At 39.2% G+C, this 19086-nt stretch overlaps 1 protein-coding gene across 4 annotated transcripts in view; it reads left to right on the forward strand.

Annotated features, from left to right (window-relative positions):
• BICC1 (BicC family RNA binding protein 1) overlaps positions 1-11894 on the forward strand; it is a 266296-nt gene extending 254402 nt beyond the window's left edge. For 2 of the 4 annotated variants that reach the window (XM_070488055.1, XM_044755200.2), the window contains exons 19-21: positions 760-920; positions 3561-3660; positions 6398-6475. In XM_070488055.1, the coding sequence (XP_070344156.1) occupies positions 760-920; positions 3561-3660; positions 6398-6453 (317 nt within the window). In that variant the 3' untranslated portion in view covers positions 6454-6475. Of the gene's footprint in view, positions 1-759; positions 921-3560; positions 3661-6397; positions 6476-9182 lie in introns of those variants that run through there. The other 2 variants (XM_044755191.2, XM_044755187.2) reach the window with 1 other exon arrangement.
• Positions 11895-19086: the final 7192 nt, after the last annotated feature.

Genomic DNA, 19086 nt, shown 5'->3' on the forward strand with positions numbered 1-19086 from the left:
CATATTTTTGTAGGGGATGAGATTTATATGCCATAATATCATAGAATTCCTTTGACTGCAGGAAAGCTCAAGTGTGGATGCAGAGGGCCATCCTGCCATCCGAAAGAGCCCGGACTTACAGTAACTTTCTATACCTTTTTTAAATTTTTTTGAGGAAGATTAGCCCTGAGCTAACTACTGCCAATCCTCCTCTTTTTGCTGAGGAAGACTGGCCCTGAGCTAAGACCCATGCCCATCTTCCTCTACTTTATATGTGGGACGCCTACTACAGATTGGCTTTTGCCAAGCGGTGCCATGTCCGCACCCAGGATCCGAACCGGCGAACCCCGGGCTGCCAAGAAGTGGAACATGTGAACTTAACCACGGCGCCACCGGGCCAGCCCCTCCGTCCCTTTATTGTGTGCCAGGGTTCTTGCTTCCACTTCCTCATTGAATTCATATCTAATCAATTATAAAGAGGAAATGTTTCTGAGTGCTCAGGCAGGTCACAATGAATGGTTACTCACTGTGGAGGCACTGTTGCTGGATTGCTGCCTCCCACATGTAACCTTTTAGAAATGGCAGCAGCCTCCCTGAAAGCAGTGACGAGCATCTCCTTAATGAAAAGCCGATGTTTCAAGAAAGAACTGTGTAATTCTGCAGCTTCTACTCTGTTCAGCCCCACAGTGAATCTGAAATATTTGAGTGATTAAAACTTTTAATTAAACCATGTTCTCTCTGGGCATTTACACTTCAAGCCACCTCTCCCTTGCCTTTCAGCGGAACACTATCTCAGCAGCAGCAATTACATGGACTGCATTTCCTCGCTCACGGGAAGCAACGGCTGTAACCTGAACAGCTCTTTCAAAGGCTCTGACCTCCCCGAGCTCTTCAGCAAGCTGGGCCTGGGCAAATACACAGACGTCTTCCAGCAACAAGAGGTCGGTCATTATTTATTTATTTTCCCAGGCATCTTTGTTTTGGTTGTGTGTATGACAACTTCTAGAATGAAATCACTTGTTGACCTATGACTATGCTTTCACTGAGCATTTATTCAAGTCTCATAGCTTGTTTTTGCTGCTAAATGCTATCTCATTTCTTGTTTATTTAGTGCAACTGATAAACACAGGATAGCAGAAATATAGAAAATTATGTTTGCAAAAACACTTACAGCCATCCTTTACCAGTTTTAGCTAAAAGACCTACTGAGTGTTTTGATTCATAGGAACTTTTGATTCTCACCTTGCCTAAGGTTAGCAACAAGTCTGTGTTTATATGATTTCACTTTCTAATCTGTTATCATCTTTATTTGTGGCACTTAAAAGTAAATAGCAGCTGAAATAAATAACTCTAGTTGTTTTTGACATCATCCTCGTCATGTTACTGAAGTCTGTTCTCACAGAACATGATGTGCCAATTTTTTTCTTTTTTGAGGAAGATTATCCAAGCTAACATCTGCCACCAATCCTCCTCTTTTTGCTGAGGAAGATCGGCCGCGAGCTAACATCTATGCCCATCTTCATCCATTTTATATGTTGGACCCCTGCCACAGCCTGGCTTAATGAGTCATGCATAGGTCAACACCCGGGATCCGAACCAGTGAACCCCGGGCTGCCAAAGCAAAATGCACAAACTTAACCTTTATGCTACCTGAGTGGCCCCTAATGTGCAAAATTTTTATATAGATTACGTGATTTATTAAGTCACTGCCTGGATTGTGCATGAACTGAGACAGAATTAAGATGTCTTCTGAACTATCCCTACGTGGATTTTGGTCAAACTGATCAGCCATGGCCATTATAAAGAGAAGAGCTCTGAGCGTGATTGCTTCTAACAGGGCTGTCATATTACCAGAGCGTGGCTAACCCTATGCAGCAGAAAGTTAGAATCGTTCTATAAATGGATCTGTTTGGTCCAAGTTTGATGCTAGTTGGCTTTATGTTGTCTCAGAGAGCATCTGATTAAGTCAGTAATTCCCAGGCATGTATCACTCAGTAAAGAATCTAGGATTTGTCTCATAAATTTAATGTATTGCCCATGGTTCGATAACTTATTAAGTTTAATTGCTGAACTTTTTGATTTTTTACACCAAAAAAAAGGTTGTCATGTATATGTTGGATTTCAGGGTATTGATTTTGTTTTCTTTCCTCTACATCTAAATCAGTGTTCATTTAACCAAGGATTTTGTAAGTTGAATAACGTTTTCATCATCAATGTGTTAAAGAATTGCATGTATGTGTTGAGTCTTGCTGGTTAAATGAGGGTGGCTCATTGAGAAGCTCTCCGGCAGAAGTATTTTCACTTATCCAGAAAGAGAAGGTCTCCAAGTAAGAGATTAGATGTTATTCAATGATATTCTGGGTTTGTTTTAATCTATACTTATTTCCTATTTGAAGAAGCATAGAAATAAATTTATTATAGATTCTTCTTATCCAATTCAAGAAGGAAGAAAACATGATAGTATAAAGCCAGACTGACATTATATGATATTAATACAGCAGATTGCGTCCTGCAGACCTGCTACCTGGTTTTGTAAATAAAAGTTATTGGAACACTGCCACATTCGTTCACTTACATGTTGTCTGTGGTTGTTTTCAAACTAAAACAGCAGAGTAGAGTAGTTGCGACAGAGACAATATGGCCCATAAGGCCCACAATATTTACTCTGACCCTTTCAGAAGAGTGTGGGGGTCCCTGAAATAGTCTCCATTAAATAGATTTCCAAAAATGTATCTCTAGACCTGTAACAAGTGAGAACTATAATAAATGATAAATGAAAAGGTTTTGCCAGATCTGGGATATACCTTCAAAATCAAAACAGAAAAATTTCAAATTAATTTCTGTGTAATTTGAATGAAAAGTATGTTTTACTGTTTTCAGGTGTGTGGAAATTTGGTACTGTTGCCTTCATGTAGGATATTTTTTAGTATTCAGATATGATCTAACAAGAATTCCCCATTAAGTAATCTTGTGAGATTTAATTTACTGTAAGCAGGCTGAAGATTTATTTAGAAACTTTCACAGGTATGTCTACATACTATATTACTAACCAGAGCTGCCAATTATTTTACCCCTTTGGTGAGCCCATTACTTTATATCTATAATCGTATTTAACTCCCACAACAGTCCTGTAAGGTACAGCATTGTCAGCCCTAAGTGCCTACAACTAGAAATAGCAGAGTTAGAATGTGAACCCATACCCTTAACCAATTCAGAATCCAAAGCTAAGGAATATTTTCTCTCTCCTGGACAGATATGCATTCTTCCTTTTATCCATTCACAAAAACTGTAATTTGTATTTTCCTTTTTGCCCTGGCTGCCAGGATGCTCAGACATAGTTTTTAATCTCAGTTGCAATAAATCACTGCCTTAGACTAAGTCTTCTGCTAGAATCATGACTTTCATTTCATCACTTTTATTACTTAATTCTTGTCCCTTAGGTTTGTGACACCATCATTCTTTTTTGGAAGTAGGCAGAGCATAATTATGGAATAAAATAGGTGTAATAATGAATTGAACCTACAATGAGGAAGAAAATAAGTACTTATTATATTGGTTACAGACTACTTTTTCACCCACAGATCGATCTTCAGACATTCCTCACTCTCACAGACCAGGATCTGAAGGAGCTGGGAATTACGACTTTTGGTGCCAGGAGGAAAATGCTGCTTGCAATCTCAGGTGAATATAAATGCTCATACTCATATTTTGATAACTGAATAACCTCTGCCAGTGGTCTCAGCCAGTAGGGCTGGTTCAGCCCCTCAACCACTTGCTTAGCACCCTGACGCCTTGGGGGTTGTGGTTTCAGAGTGTTTTCCCATTAACAATGTGACAAATGCTGAGAATATCCCCACTGCTTCATCAAGGCATTGCCTGAAAACCTGCCTTAAAACAGATCTCTTCAGAAAGATCTAACCAAAATTGCCCTTTGCAGAACATGAGAATGGGGGAACAGTTTAATTCTCCTTTTTGTGGTTGTGTTAAGCAATAATCATTGGGTTAGTGAATAATTATTCCGGAGTGGCTGTCATGTTTCAAATGCATGTGTCCTTGTAGACCACCTGAGATCATTGCACCAGAGAAAAAAAAGAACGCTCCTTGATATAGCTGGAACCTGGCAGTATTACTTGTCTTAATGCTTTTTCATTTTTCCCAAAGTTTTAATAGAATTCGTGAGTCAGAGGGGTGTAGTAGCCTGAAGGTAGTCACAGAATGAAGGAAAATAATGTTGTCTGTCTCCCAGCCCACTCCTTTTGTGCATCTGTTGCATATTCAACATATTAGAAAATGCTCTATACGTATTTGCCAGCTACCTCCCATTTAAAAGGAATTGAGCCAGGTGAAGAGTCGGAGTTAGCAAATACATAACAACATACCTCAGAAAGGTATTTAGGAAAATAAGAGGAAGAAATTTGGGGGCAAAAAACTGAGGTGACTTTTGAAGATTTTTTGATAAAGTTCATGAATGTCCACTTTGTATGTGTGCCAGTCTCTCAAAAAGAGACACCGAGGGCGGAAGCCAGGTGTCCGGCACGGTGAGAAAGCACCTTTGCTCTGTCCAAGCGCTGAATGTGCAGGCTCTGCCTTTGCGAGGCCAGCGGTGAGAGCCAACCGGTCACAGTCCTTTCCAAACAGCATCCACTAATCAGATCAGCAAGTAAAATGTAAAACTTCAGTGGTTTTCCATCTCATTTTAGTAGCTGGTTGCATCCCCACCCCCCCACACAGGCAGTCTTACATGTAGACCTACTATCTGAAGCAGATAGAACAGAGCAGGAGTGGGAATAGGGGTGGAAATTCAGCCGTTGAACAGCCTGTTGGGCTCCTCGTGGATAGAGTTCTGCACACATGAGTTTGAGAAGCCTTCCTCCACCCTGTGGACCCAAGCGGCTGCATTCATGGAGCTGCACAGAGCAGATGCTTTTCCTTGTTTGCTCCTAAGATGAGTTTGGTGTAGTGGACAGTAGCCTGCGTTCAATGAGGAGATCTGGGCTTTGCCTCTGCGAGTCCTGAGTCCTTGGATGAGTTTCCAAACCTCCGTTGGTTTTGGTTTTGTGAGCATGAAGGTGGATTGGACTAGATGACCATGTGAGGTCACCTTCTGTTTCTAAGATCTGTCCTTCCATGTGCTATGTCATCAGATGTTGCGAAAATAGCCTACAGTTTTGACAGTGTATATTATTAGCGGGGAACTCCCTTGTTCTTTCTTTTTTGCTATCTGTGGCTATAGGATACTTTTTCAACTTGTTTACCCTAAAGCTCAGCCTCAGAGGGCTATTCCTAGACCCAAATTAACTTTATATATTTTCACATTCTTTTATTAATTTGAAAATGAAATATACTACTTGAAATTTGATTAACTCACATAATCACCACACCTGTTAAAATATACCTGTGGGCCATACCAGAAAAGTGTATGTTGCAGAACTCCATAATCTTTCACTAGAGATTCTTGGAATGTCAGTGACAATATAATGAAAATTAAGTTCGTTCTTTGTGCATCACTCCAATTCCAAACTCTGTAAAGCTTCCTGCAGCAAGCAGATCTCTCTACATACGTCCATGGGTTCCGGATGGATCATCTGTACCTTTACTCTGGAATACATTTGTGATGTATTCCAGGTGGGTTTTGGGGAGTAGGGTGGGAAGCAGGAGGGGTTTTGAATCCTCTTTTTAAAAAATGTTTCCTCCAATCATTGTCTTCGGTGTGGTTCTATTGAGGTTATGCACCATTCTGTAGACTCTTCTCTCCATGGGGTTCACAGGTCCTCTTGCTTTTAAAGGGAATTAGAGACTTTGAATAAGATGCTTATGAATTCTCTGCACAGCAGGAAGTTTTTGATTATTTTAAGGTGATTTTGCCTTACTTTGTTGAGTGCATTTGTTTGAACCCAGTAAATCATTTTCTCTGCGAGTAATAAGTTTTTACTGAGAAACCCTTCATCAAAAAGCTTCTTTTTCCAGTTTGACTCATCTGATAACAAAGCCGTCCATTTATGGTCTCAGAACATCCCATTTCCAGAGAGATGCAGGATAGGTTTGTCTTGTGGTTACATAGTTTGGTTAGATACAGAGTTTGCTCAAAATTCCTTTTTAAAATTTTGTGGATTTTAACTCGTAATCGGAATTGTTCTTTTCAGCTTTTGTTTTGCTTTTAATCTTGGGCCAGAAACATTGATTTTAATGTTATAGGAGGAGATGAGCTTATCTCTAATAGAGATGGATCAGAGAAAAAATTCTGATCTCTGTTTTCAAATCCTCAGTTTTTTGAAAATTCATGGACTTCTCTCTGAGTATTTTAGTGATTGGTTAACTAATTGCACAGGGACTGAGTGAAAGGGAGTTTAGCGTCCTGTTGACAGGCTTCCTGCTACAGCCTCAGGTAGATCTAACATTTCCCGACCTATTCTTTTAGTTTGTGACTCTGTTCAGATCCGCAACAAGATCCTGAGAGCTGCCAGGATTGTGTGAACCTTGGAATTTCAAAGAAAAAGGTTGGTATTTTCCCAAACTATCCTTTAGGCTTGCTGAAAAAATCAGAGGAGGGAGTTTGCTTTTTAACTTAAAAAACAACAGCGACAATAAAACTGGTCTCTTCAGCAGGACTGGGCCCTGGAGAATCTCTCTCAAGGATTTCTCTGTGCTTCACATTTAGAAATATCTAAATATATGGACTCTTAGAAATTGCTTTTTAAGGAATGGCTGAATTTCTTCATGATCATTTATTCTCTCAAAAATCTAGTTGATGTGACTTCAGAATAAAATTTTCAATGTCTATTAAAAGATTTTGTCTTCAGTGGCCCAATTGTTTTCATGTCCTCAATTGAACATGTTATTATGTGTTCTAGGGGAGAATGGGTTTGACCTCATTCATTCCTTTTCCTTCTCTCTAGTCTGGAAATGTCCTCCTGATTCATGGGTTATTCTCCTAGGAGAAAATGGAGGCCAAAGAAAGTCTCCTAACTTGACAGTGATGAAACTTTCCCAGGCTGTGTTTAAGGGGATTCATTTATTCTTAATTCTCCTACAAGTTTGCCTTTGAATATATTCAATTCTTTCTCGATTTCTGAATTTGTTTGTTTTTTGAACGAGATACGTGTGTTCAACTTTTAATAGGAATGTCATTGCTACTGTGTTTCTGCAGGAACTTGAAACAATAGCCATCTATATGCATGCCTGCATGTGTCTTTTGCTTGTAAAAATATCTTCCTTGCTTCTTCAGAGTTTTTAAGATATGTTTTTCTATGTAAAGAATAAATGTGCTATACTAAAATATGAAGTAAAAGTCTGTTACCTGGCATACCTGAAACAACCAGTTTCTCAAATGTGTATGCCCATTGCCTTGGTTGGTCTTCTCTGCCCGATGGGCGATCACTAGCCTAGAGCCCACGTCACAGACCTTTGCATCAGGCACGCAAGGGTTTCAGCTCTGTCACTTAGAGTGTAGGCGAGTTACTTCACCTATTTTTAAAAAACTCAGTTTTCTTGTTTATAAAATGGAGAACGGTAATATTATCTTCTCCTTAAGGAGGACTTAACTAGGACACAATGAATGTAAAGTGCTTGTCGTGTAACAGGATAACAGTGATTTATTAGTCCTGAGACCTCAGTGTGAACACAAGAGAGATGTCTCCACTCTCATGTCACCCCTATGGGGCAGACATTTACATTCTGGAAGGCAGGGGGTGAAATGTTAAGGGTATTGGTCCATCTTCCAGAACTCAGGAGACAGGAACAGGTCTGGCTATATGGCTGTCCTTGGCCACTGGGACCCACTGCAAGCTATGTGAGTCTGTGTTCTCATCCTCAGCATTACTGTAGCAGGCCGCAGCTTGCAGACTAACTTCAGAATTTGAAAGGGGGTTGTATGTGTGTGTGGCTGAGGAAGTACTGAGGCCATGCAAATATAAGGCGCTGAGTCACTTGTTCCACCGCCCCCCCCAAAAGACAATAGTTTTAAGCACGTCAAGTATATATCCCTCTGTTTGAAATGGAATAAATGTGAAGATATTTGCATTTGTTGGGTATCAGAAACCCTAATTTCCAGAGTCTGACAATTGTATTTACTTGTATGAGTTCATTAGCAAGAATTACATCACTTGATTTGAGGATTTGTATATGTGGAGGGGAGAATGAGGGTGGCATTGTCACAAATGAGGTGGGCAGCTTCAATTAATTTTTCACCTTTCTGGTTAATTTTTAGTTGGCAAAAGACAAACACTGCTTTCTAAGTGCTCTGGTTTCTTTAACATTAAAATAGAGCATCTAATTTTTCCCTGAAAGTTTGGATTTTTTCAGTTGTATTAATTTCCTCAACTGTTGCTATTTTCACAAAGTTGATTTTTTATTCAAAGAGATGTCCCGCTGACATGCTTCTTCACATGACTTTTTTTTTTTTAAAGATTTTTTTTTCCTTTTTCTCCCCAAACCCCCCCGGTACATAGTTGCATATTCTTCATTGTGGGTCCTTCTAGTTGTGGCATGTGGGACGCTGCCTCAGCGTGGTTTGATGAGCAGTGCCATGTCCGTGCCCAGGATTCGAACCAATGAAACACTGGGCCGCCTGCAGCGGAATGTGCGAACTTAACCACTCGGCCACGGGGCCAGCCCCTCACATGACTCTCTTTGACTCAAGGAGTGTAGGCTTCGTGAGTCTGTGGACCACAGTCAGGGCTGTGACTCGACACTTCAGTGTCCTCCTCCAGTATTCTTGTGTTTAGATGTGGGGTTTTTTTTATATGTCTAACTTGAATAATTTAATGACTGTTGTGTTTGACATGGATGAGTTCAATAGCTGTAGTAATTTTCTGTGCCATTGGTAATACATCCTCTCATATGCTTTTCACCAGCTTTGATGGCCCCCCTCCGTTTGCCTCTGAAATGACATTTGGGATGGGTCAAACTGTTTAATTTATATATCCTGAGTTTAGAGGTTTCTGAGAATTACATATCCCCCAGATAGTTTACAAACTGGAGTAAAAACTGTTTGCTGTTCTTGGTTCTCCCGGGTACCAACATGCTGGCTTTAATATCAGACTGTCTAATATTTCAGAGATGTCTTGACCATCAACTAAAGGTTTTCCTTTGGCTGCCAGACCTGACTTCCCCCCCAAAACCTACCATGTCTTCACTACTGCCATGTCATGTAGGTTATAGAACTTCTCACTGAGTTCCTAACGATTCTCTCTTTCTCTCTCTAGAACTAAATAAAAACCGAAGAAAGCTTTTTGAACCGCCAAATGCACGCACCTCTTTCCTGGAAGGCGGAGCGAGTGGGAGGCTGCCCCGTCAGTATCACTCAGACATTGCTAGTGTCAGTGGCCGCTGGTAGCAGTGCCCTCCAGGCACACGCCCGCCAACTCTGTCAAGTTGGACACACAGGAGGTCTGTGAAGAGCCTTCACTGCACACCGTCCTCAGCACTGTGGGCGTCTGGTATTAGGACCAAAGCATCGTATTCGCACCTGAACTTTGTGCCAAAAAGGAAGATAAGAGAGAAGATGTTCTTATGTCATCATACAGAATGCCACATGTGGATTACTTTTTTTTTTAATTGGACAGAATTTGCAATATGAGGATAGGGCTTTATTTCCTGTTTTTATTTACCTATATAACATATGCACTGATTTTTTACTTAAAATGAAGGATGAATTGACATCTGGGATGCCAGAAGACACAGAAGTTATTTTGTTTGCTTGTTTTGTTTTGGTATTTGGGGATTTTTAAAAAAATAATCAAAGTAGGATTTTCTGGTACGGCTTTAAAATAATTATTGAGGTCTTTCAGCACTTTACACTTTCTAATTTCTTGTCCTGTGGAAATTATCTCTCTTTCATTTTCATGTCACCTGATGTATTGGTACAAATCAGATTTAGTCACGTTTTTCTGACTGTTAAGATTTTATTTGAAATGGTACTGGATGATTAGTTTTTGTGCAGAATAATCTGTGACTTTGGGAAATGTAAGTGACTTCACTTGGTTCAGGACCAGTTCTGTTCATTTATGTCAGCGTCCTAGAAACACTTAGCAATGTAACAGGTGCAAAGGAAGACCAAATGGACTTTGCCATGTTAACCCTTTGCAGTCATCATATTTAGCTGCTGCCTGTATTGCTAAAATGATTTTATGGTTGTCTGAAGGCAAAGGGCTATTTTTAGTATACTGCCACTAAAGGACACTTATTTATATCAAACTTTTATTTTTAGATATTATAAGCATACAGTACATACCTGATTAAATTGATATCTACTAGAGATTTATGGTAGAGAATGGATGGCATTCAATAACTGGAGCCCTAGATTGTCACTTTATTTAAAAAAGACAAATAATCATCTGACAAGACAGCACTGTTGCCATTAGGAGGAGAAATAGATTACTGTCCTTATGTACACGTTAGCTGTGCTCCATATGGTCACAGGACTTTCCTAAAACCATATCTGTCTGCTTGAAGTAGACTTGTGTTTGTTGAGAATGGAAAGGCTTTATTTAAGTCTCCAAGGTGACAGTTTATAAAAGCTGAGTTCTGAAGGAGAAAAAAAAAGACTAAGTGGCTAGACTTGTTGTTACAACGTTATACTGTGAAAGTCCAAGAAATCAGGCAACATTGTTTCCTAGGTCTTTTCAGACATCTTATTCTGGATTTATGAAGGGTTTTTAATCCATGAAGAAAATCACTAAGTGCCTCTCATTCTTCAAAGCAATATTATTTCCAAGTATATCAATTTGTTGGAAAACTTTCCCATAGGAAATGTTGTGACTTACCTGTACTGTAATGACTTATTTATGTTCAGTATTCCAGACTTTGTACGTGGACATAAACCGCCGTCGTGTGCTCTCAGCAGAAGGCATGAGATAACACGCATAACAGCTGGGGACTTTCATACAAATGCAGGAACAGAAATACTTGCCTGACATTTTTCCATGGCTGAGTCCTACCGTCAAAGTAAGAACAAGAATTCAAGAGAAATTTTGCACACAGAAATATTTTCACTTTAAAAAATAGTATCGGTTACCTTGAAGGCATAGTTAATATGGGCCTGTCATAAAATTATCATAACTTATAATGGCACTAAGGGGATGCCCATTCTTAAACTAAACTAAACCGTATCTGCTTAAGGATGTAGGACCACACTGCTCCCACTGCAAGTACAGTGGAACCATCCTGCGCATGTCACATGCACACAGACCATCATGCGGAGCTCCCCACCTTGTATGGCTGTGTGAACACATCATGCCACACATCCAGCACAGGGTAGGAATTCCAGATTTGGTTCCTGTTCAACAACTCAGTGCTCTAAGTTTTACCATTTCTTTAATAAGACCTTCTCAAATAAAAAATAATCATTTGGAGCTCTTTTCCCAGCTCTCTACCATGCATTTGCAACAGGAGGAAGATGGAATGAATTTGCAGTATTAAGTTGATACAGGTTTGATGAACAGTGCTTTGATGATATGCCAAAGGAAAACTATCCCAATTAAACTAGATTAAATAGGGTGGCTAAAAATAAACAAAAACACTGGAAATTACTTTTCTCACTTTCTCTTGATGCAATGAAGGGAATATGACACTACAGTATATGGTGTTGTCAGTGTTATATGATGCACAAAATATTTGGATTGTTTGAATAAATGTTAGTTTTTAATCAATCTGTGCCTTAATAGTGACCGGTTATCTGTAAATATAGAACAGATACAGATTGTATTTTTGTGTGGGTTTTTGTCCTTTTAGTGATTTTTTTTAAAAATGAAAGATGGAATTAAACATTGAAAATGGGAATTTTTTCTAAACTAATCAATTGTTATATATAAAATAAATTTATATAACCCCTTTGTATTGCCCTTGCTAGATGAAATGAGTCTTTTAAAAAAAAAAAAAATCTTTACACATAAACTCTATGCCTCTCTTTGTTTTCTAAGAAGTCTTTTCTTTTTTTTTTTTTTTGCTATTTTCAGCAGAATTGAAAGACGTTTCGGCAGTAGGATTGAATATGCACTCTCTGTCCTGTTGTTTTACATTGACAGTCCTCTTTTTCAAGCAAAAGCTAAGGCACTTTATTTTAGCCAGTGAATCCAGGACTAGTAATCAATCATGGTTTCTGTGGCCACCCGTAGGTACGTACAAAAAGAGTAAGACTATGGAACAGGTTTTATTCTTGTTTGTTCGTTCTTTTATAAAGATTCAAGTGTGTGACCACTTTGACAGCCTCATACATCAGCAGAGTTCTTACTCAAGTGACTGGGCTTTTGAGCCAGGTTCCCGTTCCAGAGACGGCCCCTTGTACTCTGAATGCTCACCGTGACTTGCCCTGAGATTCTGTCCAAAATTCTTCTCAAATGGAATTGATACCATAATACTAATCCTGAGATTTGTCTAACTCTCAAACCCTAATCCTCTCCTCCTTATACTCCCAGAAACATCTCCACTTGAATTAGCTGTGCCAGTGATTGTTCCTACACCAGAGTTCTTTTGATAATTGAAAATTATCAAAATTATTACCTGTGAATGCAACATTAAATTTCTCATCCATTTACTCATTCATTATGTAAATACTTAATGAATACTTAGTAAGTGCCAGGCCCTGTTCTAGGCACAGCAGTGAATGGAACATAAACCCTTCCCCTCACTAAGCTCACATTTGAAATGGAGAAAGGGGGAGCTGATGAAGAGGGATTGGAGGATGGAATAGCCCCCACCTTCAACACAGGCCTCCCTGTGTTCACAGCACTCTGAGGAAACTCCGAGTGCTGTGTAGAAACCCCAGGTTTCGACAAAACTGTTCACAGTACCCATCTCACAGAAACAGGTCTGTGCTTTCAAATGCAAAATATTCCTCTTATCTGCCGTCACTCCTTTTTTCTAGGTTTTGTAGGTGTAATCACATTCTCAAAAGGAGTGTGTGGCCTGAAAAGGTTATGGCCCACAGCTTTATAGTTATACTGTATGACCCATCACTTCTTAGATTTGACTCCAAGTGACTTTGCAGTATTTAGAAATCATGTGTATCTTGAAAGAGCATGAATTTGCTACCACAGAAAATACTCCAAGAATGCAGTAATAGTGATGTCACCAAGATGGTGACGTAGGTGATTCCTGACTTTGCTCCCCCTCACAGGAACAACAACTAAAAACTATTCATGGAAAGGACACCACTGAGGGTACTTAGAACACGGGAGTGAGGCTGAAGCAACCCCTTGCACCACAGAGACCAACACAGACTGCATTGGAAGGGTAAGAGGAACTGCTACACATTGACCACATTGCCCCTCCCCCTGGCCAGTGCAGTGCCACTCTGAGAGGTCTCCCCTAAGCCTGTGGTTCCTCCAGCGGGAAAGCAGACTGCAGGGCAAACATCCAGGCCCCCAGCACTGTGGGTCACTTCATGGGAACTGCTATTCTGGATTCACCCCCACAGGGTCACAAGGAAATCCCTGAGGCTCAACCACTGAGAATCTGATTGTGACAGAGAAGTAGAGAGTGGCTTCCAATAACCAGCGTTCAAATCTTGGCAGACCCAGTTCATACCTGCAGAGCCCACGTAGTAGTCTCAACCAACAGCTTAGCTCATCTGCAGAACCAAGTTGGTGCCACAGTCTGACTAGGAAGTCAGCAGGGTGTGGGTCTGCCTGATTCGCATCCTCAAATGAGGGTTTTGCCAGCCCTGGAGTCTGGTTGGCCATGCCCAGGCAGAAGGGCTGAGTCATAGCCCCACCCACTGCAGACCATGGCTCCTGGCCCCTCCTGACCAAAAAGACTGGGAAAATTTGGGAGTTCCCTGAGGTGGGCTCTCCTAGTCCCACCCTGACAGGAAAGCTGAGTCATATACCCACCCCCTGTGGAATGTGGCCTCCAGTGCCATCTGAGACGAAAGGCTGGCAGAATACCTGGAAGCTGCTGCATAACCCAGTAACACTTGAGCTGAGAGTCAGGAGGGAAGAACTGATCACCTCCAGACCAAAGCAAGTGGCCCTCTTTGGTCAGGGAACTTACGGCACAAGTCGGCTAGAGTCAAGACCACAAAGAGCCTTAGAGGCTCTTTGCAGTTGCCATGCTCAAAAATAGACCCTAATAACTGGCCCTGCCTGGTCAAGGATGTTACCAGCAGACATGTCCAGAAACAAAAACTGAGCTGTTGAAGAACTGCCTCTGCCAAAGTGAACCTGCTTCAGGTTCATATAGCAGTTTAGTGAAATACAAGCACACACAGACAGACAACTAAACAAAATCAGGAAAACAACGCGTGAACAAAAGAAGTTCAACAAAGAAACAGACACCATCAAAAAAAAAAAAAAAAAAACAGGGACAGCCCCAGTGGCCTATTGGTTAAGTTCAGTGCTCACCCCTTTGGCAGCCTGAGTTTGGTTCCTGGGTGCAGACCTACACTGCTCTGTTAGGGGCCATGCTGTGCTGGCAGCCCACATACTGAAAAAAAATAGAGGAATATTGGCACAGATGTTAGCTCAGGATGAATATTCCTCACCAAGAAAAAAGAAACCAGAAATCCCAGAGCCAAAAATTACAATAACTGAACTGAAGAATTCAACGAAGAGCTTCAAAAGCAGACATGACCATGCAGAAGAAAGAATCAGCAACCTGGAAGATAGGACATTTGAAACTATCCAGTAAGAGGAACAAAAAGAATAAAAAATAATGAAGAGAGCCTACCGAACTTGTGGGACATAATAAAAAGAAACAGTATTCACATTATGAGAATTTTAGAAGGAGAAGAGAAAGATAAAGGTACAGAAAGTATATTCAAAGCAGTAATGGCTGAGACCTTCTCAAACTTGGGGAGAAAAATAGACATCCAGATCAAAGAGGGACAAAGGTTCCAAATAGGTTGAACCCAAATAAGGCTACACTGACACACGTTATAATTAAATTGTCAAAAGTCAAAGCACGGAAAAAATCTTGAAAGGAGCAACAGAAAAGAGAGAAGTTACATGCAAGGGAATCCCATAAGGTTACTGGCAGATTTCTCAACAGAAACTTATCAGGCCAGAAGAGAATGGGATGACATATTAAAAATATTGAAAGAAAAAAACTGTCAACCAAGAATACTATACCTGGTGAATCTGTCCTTCAGAAATGAAGGAGGGATAAAAGCTTTCCCAAACAAACAAAAGCTGAGGGAATTCATCACCACTAGACTTGCCTTACAAGAAATGCTGAAGAAAGGTCTTTGAGTGGAAATAAAAGGATGCTAATTAACATCATAAAAATGTAAGAAGTCAGTGTAAAACTCACTGGTAATGGTAAATATATAGTCAGGTTAAGTTCTATAGTATGGTAATGGTGGTGCATAACAACTCTAGTTTAATAGTTAAAAAACAAGTGTAGGAAAAATAACCATAACTACAATTACAATATTGTGTAATCTGTTACTACACAATATAAAAGTATGTAAATTGTAACATCCATAACCTAAAATGTGAGGGAGAGGAGAAGTAGAAGTGTAAAGTTTAGGGATTGTATTGAAGTTGGTATCAGTTTAAAATAGGGTGTTAAATTTTAATATACTTCATCTGAGTCTCATGGTAACAACAAGGGAAAAACCTGTAGTAATTACACAGAAGAACATGGTAAAGAAGTCAAAAGATACTGATACCACACAACAGCAAAACACACAAAAAAAGAGCCAGATAAGAAACAAGGAACAATGGATCTACAAAACAAGCAGAAAACAATTAACAAAATGGCAGCAGTAAGTCCTTAACTATCAATAATTACTTTAAAAATAAATGGATTAAATTCTCCAATTTAAGACACAGAATGGCTAAATAGATGAAAAAACAATATTCAACACTATGCTGCCCCCAAGAAACTCAGTTTAGTCTTAAAGACACACATAGAGAGAAGGGATGGAAAAAGATATGTCAAGCAAATGGTAACCAAAAAAAACAGCAGTGATAGCTATACTTATAACAAAAAAGACTTTAAACTAAAAATGATAAAAAGAGACAAAGAAGGTCAGTATATAATAATAAAGAAGTTAATACATCAAGAAGGTATAACAATTGTAAGTATTTATGTGCCCAACAATGGAGCACCTAAATACATAAAGATTCCACCAAAAAACTCTTAGATCTAATCAACAAATTCAGTAAAGTCATAGGATACAAAATTAACATACAAAAATCTGTATCGTTTCTCTCCACTAACAACAAATTATCTGAAAAAGAAGTAAAGAAAATGATCCCATTTACAATAGCATCAAAAACAATGAAAAACTCAGGAATAAACCTAACCAAGAAGGTGAAAGAGCTCTACTCTGAAAACCTTCTACTGATGAAAAAAATTAAATACGACACAAATAAATGGAAAGGTATCCTGTATTCACGGATTGTAAGAATTAATATTGTTAAAATGTTGATAGTACCAAAAGCCATCTATAGATTCAATGCAATCCCTATCAAGATTCCAATGGCATTTTTTACAGAAGTAGAAAAAACAATCCTCAAATTTATGTGGAACCACAAAAGACTCCAAATAGCCAAAGCCATCCTGAGGAAGAAGAACAAAGCAGGAGGCATCACACTTCCTGATTTCAAGCTAAACTACAAAGCTATAGTAATCAAAAGAGTATGGTCCTAGATAAAAAAGACAAATAGACCAATGGGACAGAATTGAGAGCCTGGAAATAAACTTAAGCATATATGGTCAGCTACTATTTGACAAGGGAGCCAAGAATACTCAATGGAAAAAAGACAGTCTCTTCAATAAATGGTGCTGGAAAAATTGGATATTCACGTGTGAAAGAATGAAACTATACCCCTATCTTACACCAATCACAAAAATTAACTCAAAATGGATTAAAGACTTAAATGTAAGACCTGAAACCATGAGCCTCCTAGAAGAAAACATAGGAAAAAAGCTCCTTGACTTAGGTCTTCATAATTATTTTTTGGATATGACACCTAAAGAACAGGCAACAAAATCAAAATAATCAAACTACATCAATCTAAAAAACTTCTGTGCAACAAAAGAAACAATCAACAAAGTGAAAAGACAACCTATGGAAACGGGGAAAATATTTGCAAAACATGTATCTGGATAAGGTGTTCCTGTCCAAAATATATAAAGAACTCATACAACTCAATAGCAAATTTCAAATAATCCAATTAAATTAGGGCAAAAGACTTGAATAAACATTTTTCCAAAGAAGATATACAAATGTGCAAAAGGTACATGAAAAGATACTCAACATCACCAGTTGTTAGGAAAATGCAAATCAAAATCACAGTGAGATATCACCTCCTCCCTATTAGAATGGCCATCATGAAAAAGACAAGAGATAACAAATCTTGGTGAGAAAATGGAGAAAAGGGAACTGTAGTGCACTGTTAGTGGGATTGTAAACTGGTACAGCCACTATGGAGAACAGCATGGAGGATCCTCCAAACATTAAAATAGAACTACCATATGATCCAGCAATTCTATGTCCAGGAATATATCCAAAGGAAATGAAAACACTAACTTGGAAAAGATATCTGCACTCCCATGTTCACAGTAGCATTATTTATAACAGCGAAGACATGGAAATGACCTAAGTGTCCATCAGTAGATGAATGAATGAAGAAGATGTGGTATATATATATATATACACAATGGAATATTGTTCAGTCATAAAAAATGAGGAAATCTTGCCATTTGCAGCAACATAGATCAAGCTTGAGGGCATTATGCTAAGTGAAATAAGTTAGACAGAGAAAGACAAATACTGTATGATCTCACTTATATGTGGAATCTAATTGAAAAAAAAAAACTCACAGAGAAAGAGATCAGATGTGCAGTTACCAGGGGTGGGAGGAGACGGAGGGGGAATTGAAGGCAGATGGTTAAAGGCAAAAACTTCCAGTTATAAGATAAATAAGTACCAGGGATGTAATGTACAACATGATGACTTTAACACTACTGTATAATATATATGAAACTTGTTAAGAGAGTAAATCCTAGGAGTTCTCATCATAAGGAAAAAAAATTTTTTTGCTTTTTCTTTTTATTGTGTCTGTATGAAATGATGGATGCTAACTGAACTTGTGGTTATCATTTCACAATATATGTAAGTTAAACCATTATGCTGTACATTTTAAACTTATACAGTGATGTATGTCAATTACACCTCAATACAACTGGAAAAAAGAGAATGCAGTAATACTTGGAAGTTAATTCCCAAAGCAGACGTCCCCGAAGACACTGGGCAATGGAATAAAAGGAGCCTCCTTAGATGACTGTTTCCCAGGAATCTTCACACACTTCGGCTATGTAAATCTCAGTATATGAGCTCAGGATCTCTCCTGTCCTGAGTACTTATTAATTACATTTTAAAGTACATTTAACCTAAGTTTGATAATAAACTGATGTTTATTCAATGTTATATAATTCCAGTAATGATCACAGGCCACAATTCTGTTTTCTCCTGTAATCCTGCTCTAGGTCAGTCAGCTTCCTTTCCTCACCTCCAACACTCATTCAGATAACTCAAGTAATCCTGCTGAGAGGTTGGAATTTGTGGTTTGACAAACATGCATTTAGACCTTGTCTTTAGATCTCAGGAGAGTCCTCATCTGTAAAATGGAAATACCCACCTCCTAGAATGGTTGAAAAGGTAGAGAGTGGCCCTGTGTGAATCATCCCACATAACGCATGGTACATAGTGAACAGTGAACCAACAGCAGCTACTATTATTACTAACTGGGCCTTCCTTTCACTCCATGGGTGTTTCTTTGCCCTTCGGGGATCTTCACTGTGTTCATCTGCCTTCTGCATCAGCAGGGGAAGCCCGTTTCGTGTGCCAGGCTATTAGTCATGAGGAGAACTGTAAACTCCAGTCTCAGGGACTGCCTCCAGACAGATAAGGTGGAAGGCAGAACACTTTCCTGAAGGCGAAGGTCAAGGGCCTCACATTTTGCACAGAAACCTGGACTATATTTGATTGCTTTTTATTTTGATTCTTTTAAATCTCTGACTCACCAGAGTATTGATAACAGAGCTCTCCATATGTGAAGAGCTAGTAGCTAATTCTAGTAGTCATATACTTTATGCCTAATTGTCACGTTCTCAGAGGGTTCTCATTACTTCGAGAAGGCATTTTTCCCCCTAAGGTCA

Source organism: Equus asinus, chromosome 2, assembly GCF_041296235.1.
Source record: "Equus asinus isolate D_3611 breed Donkey chromosome 2, EquAss-T2T_v2, whole genome shotgun sequence".
In the NCBI taxonomy this organism is placed as follows: Eukaryota; Metazoa; Chordata; class Mammalia; order Perissodactyla; family Equidae; genus Equus; species Equus asinus.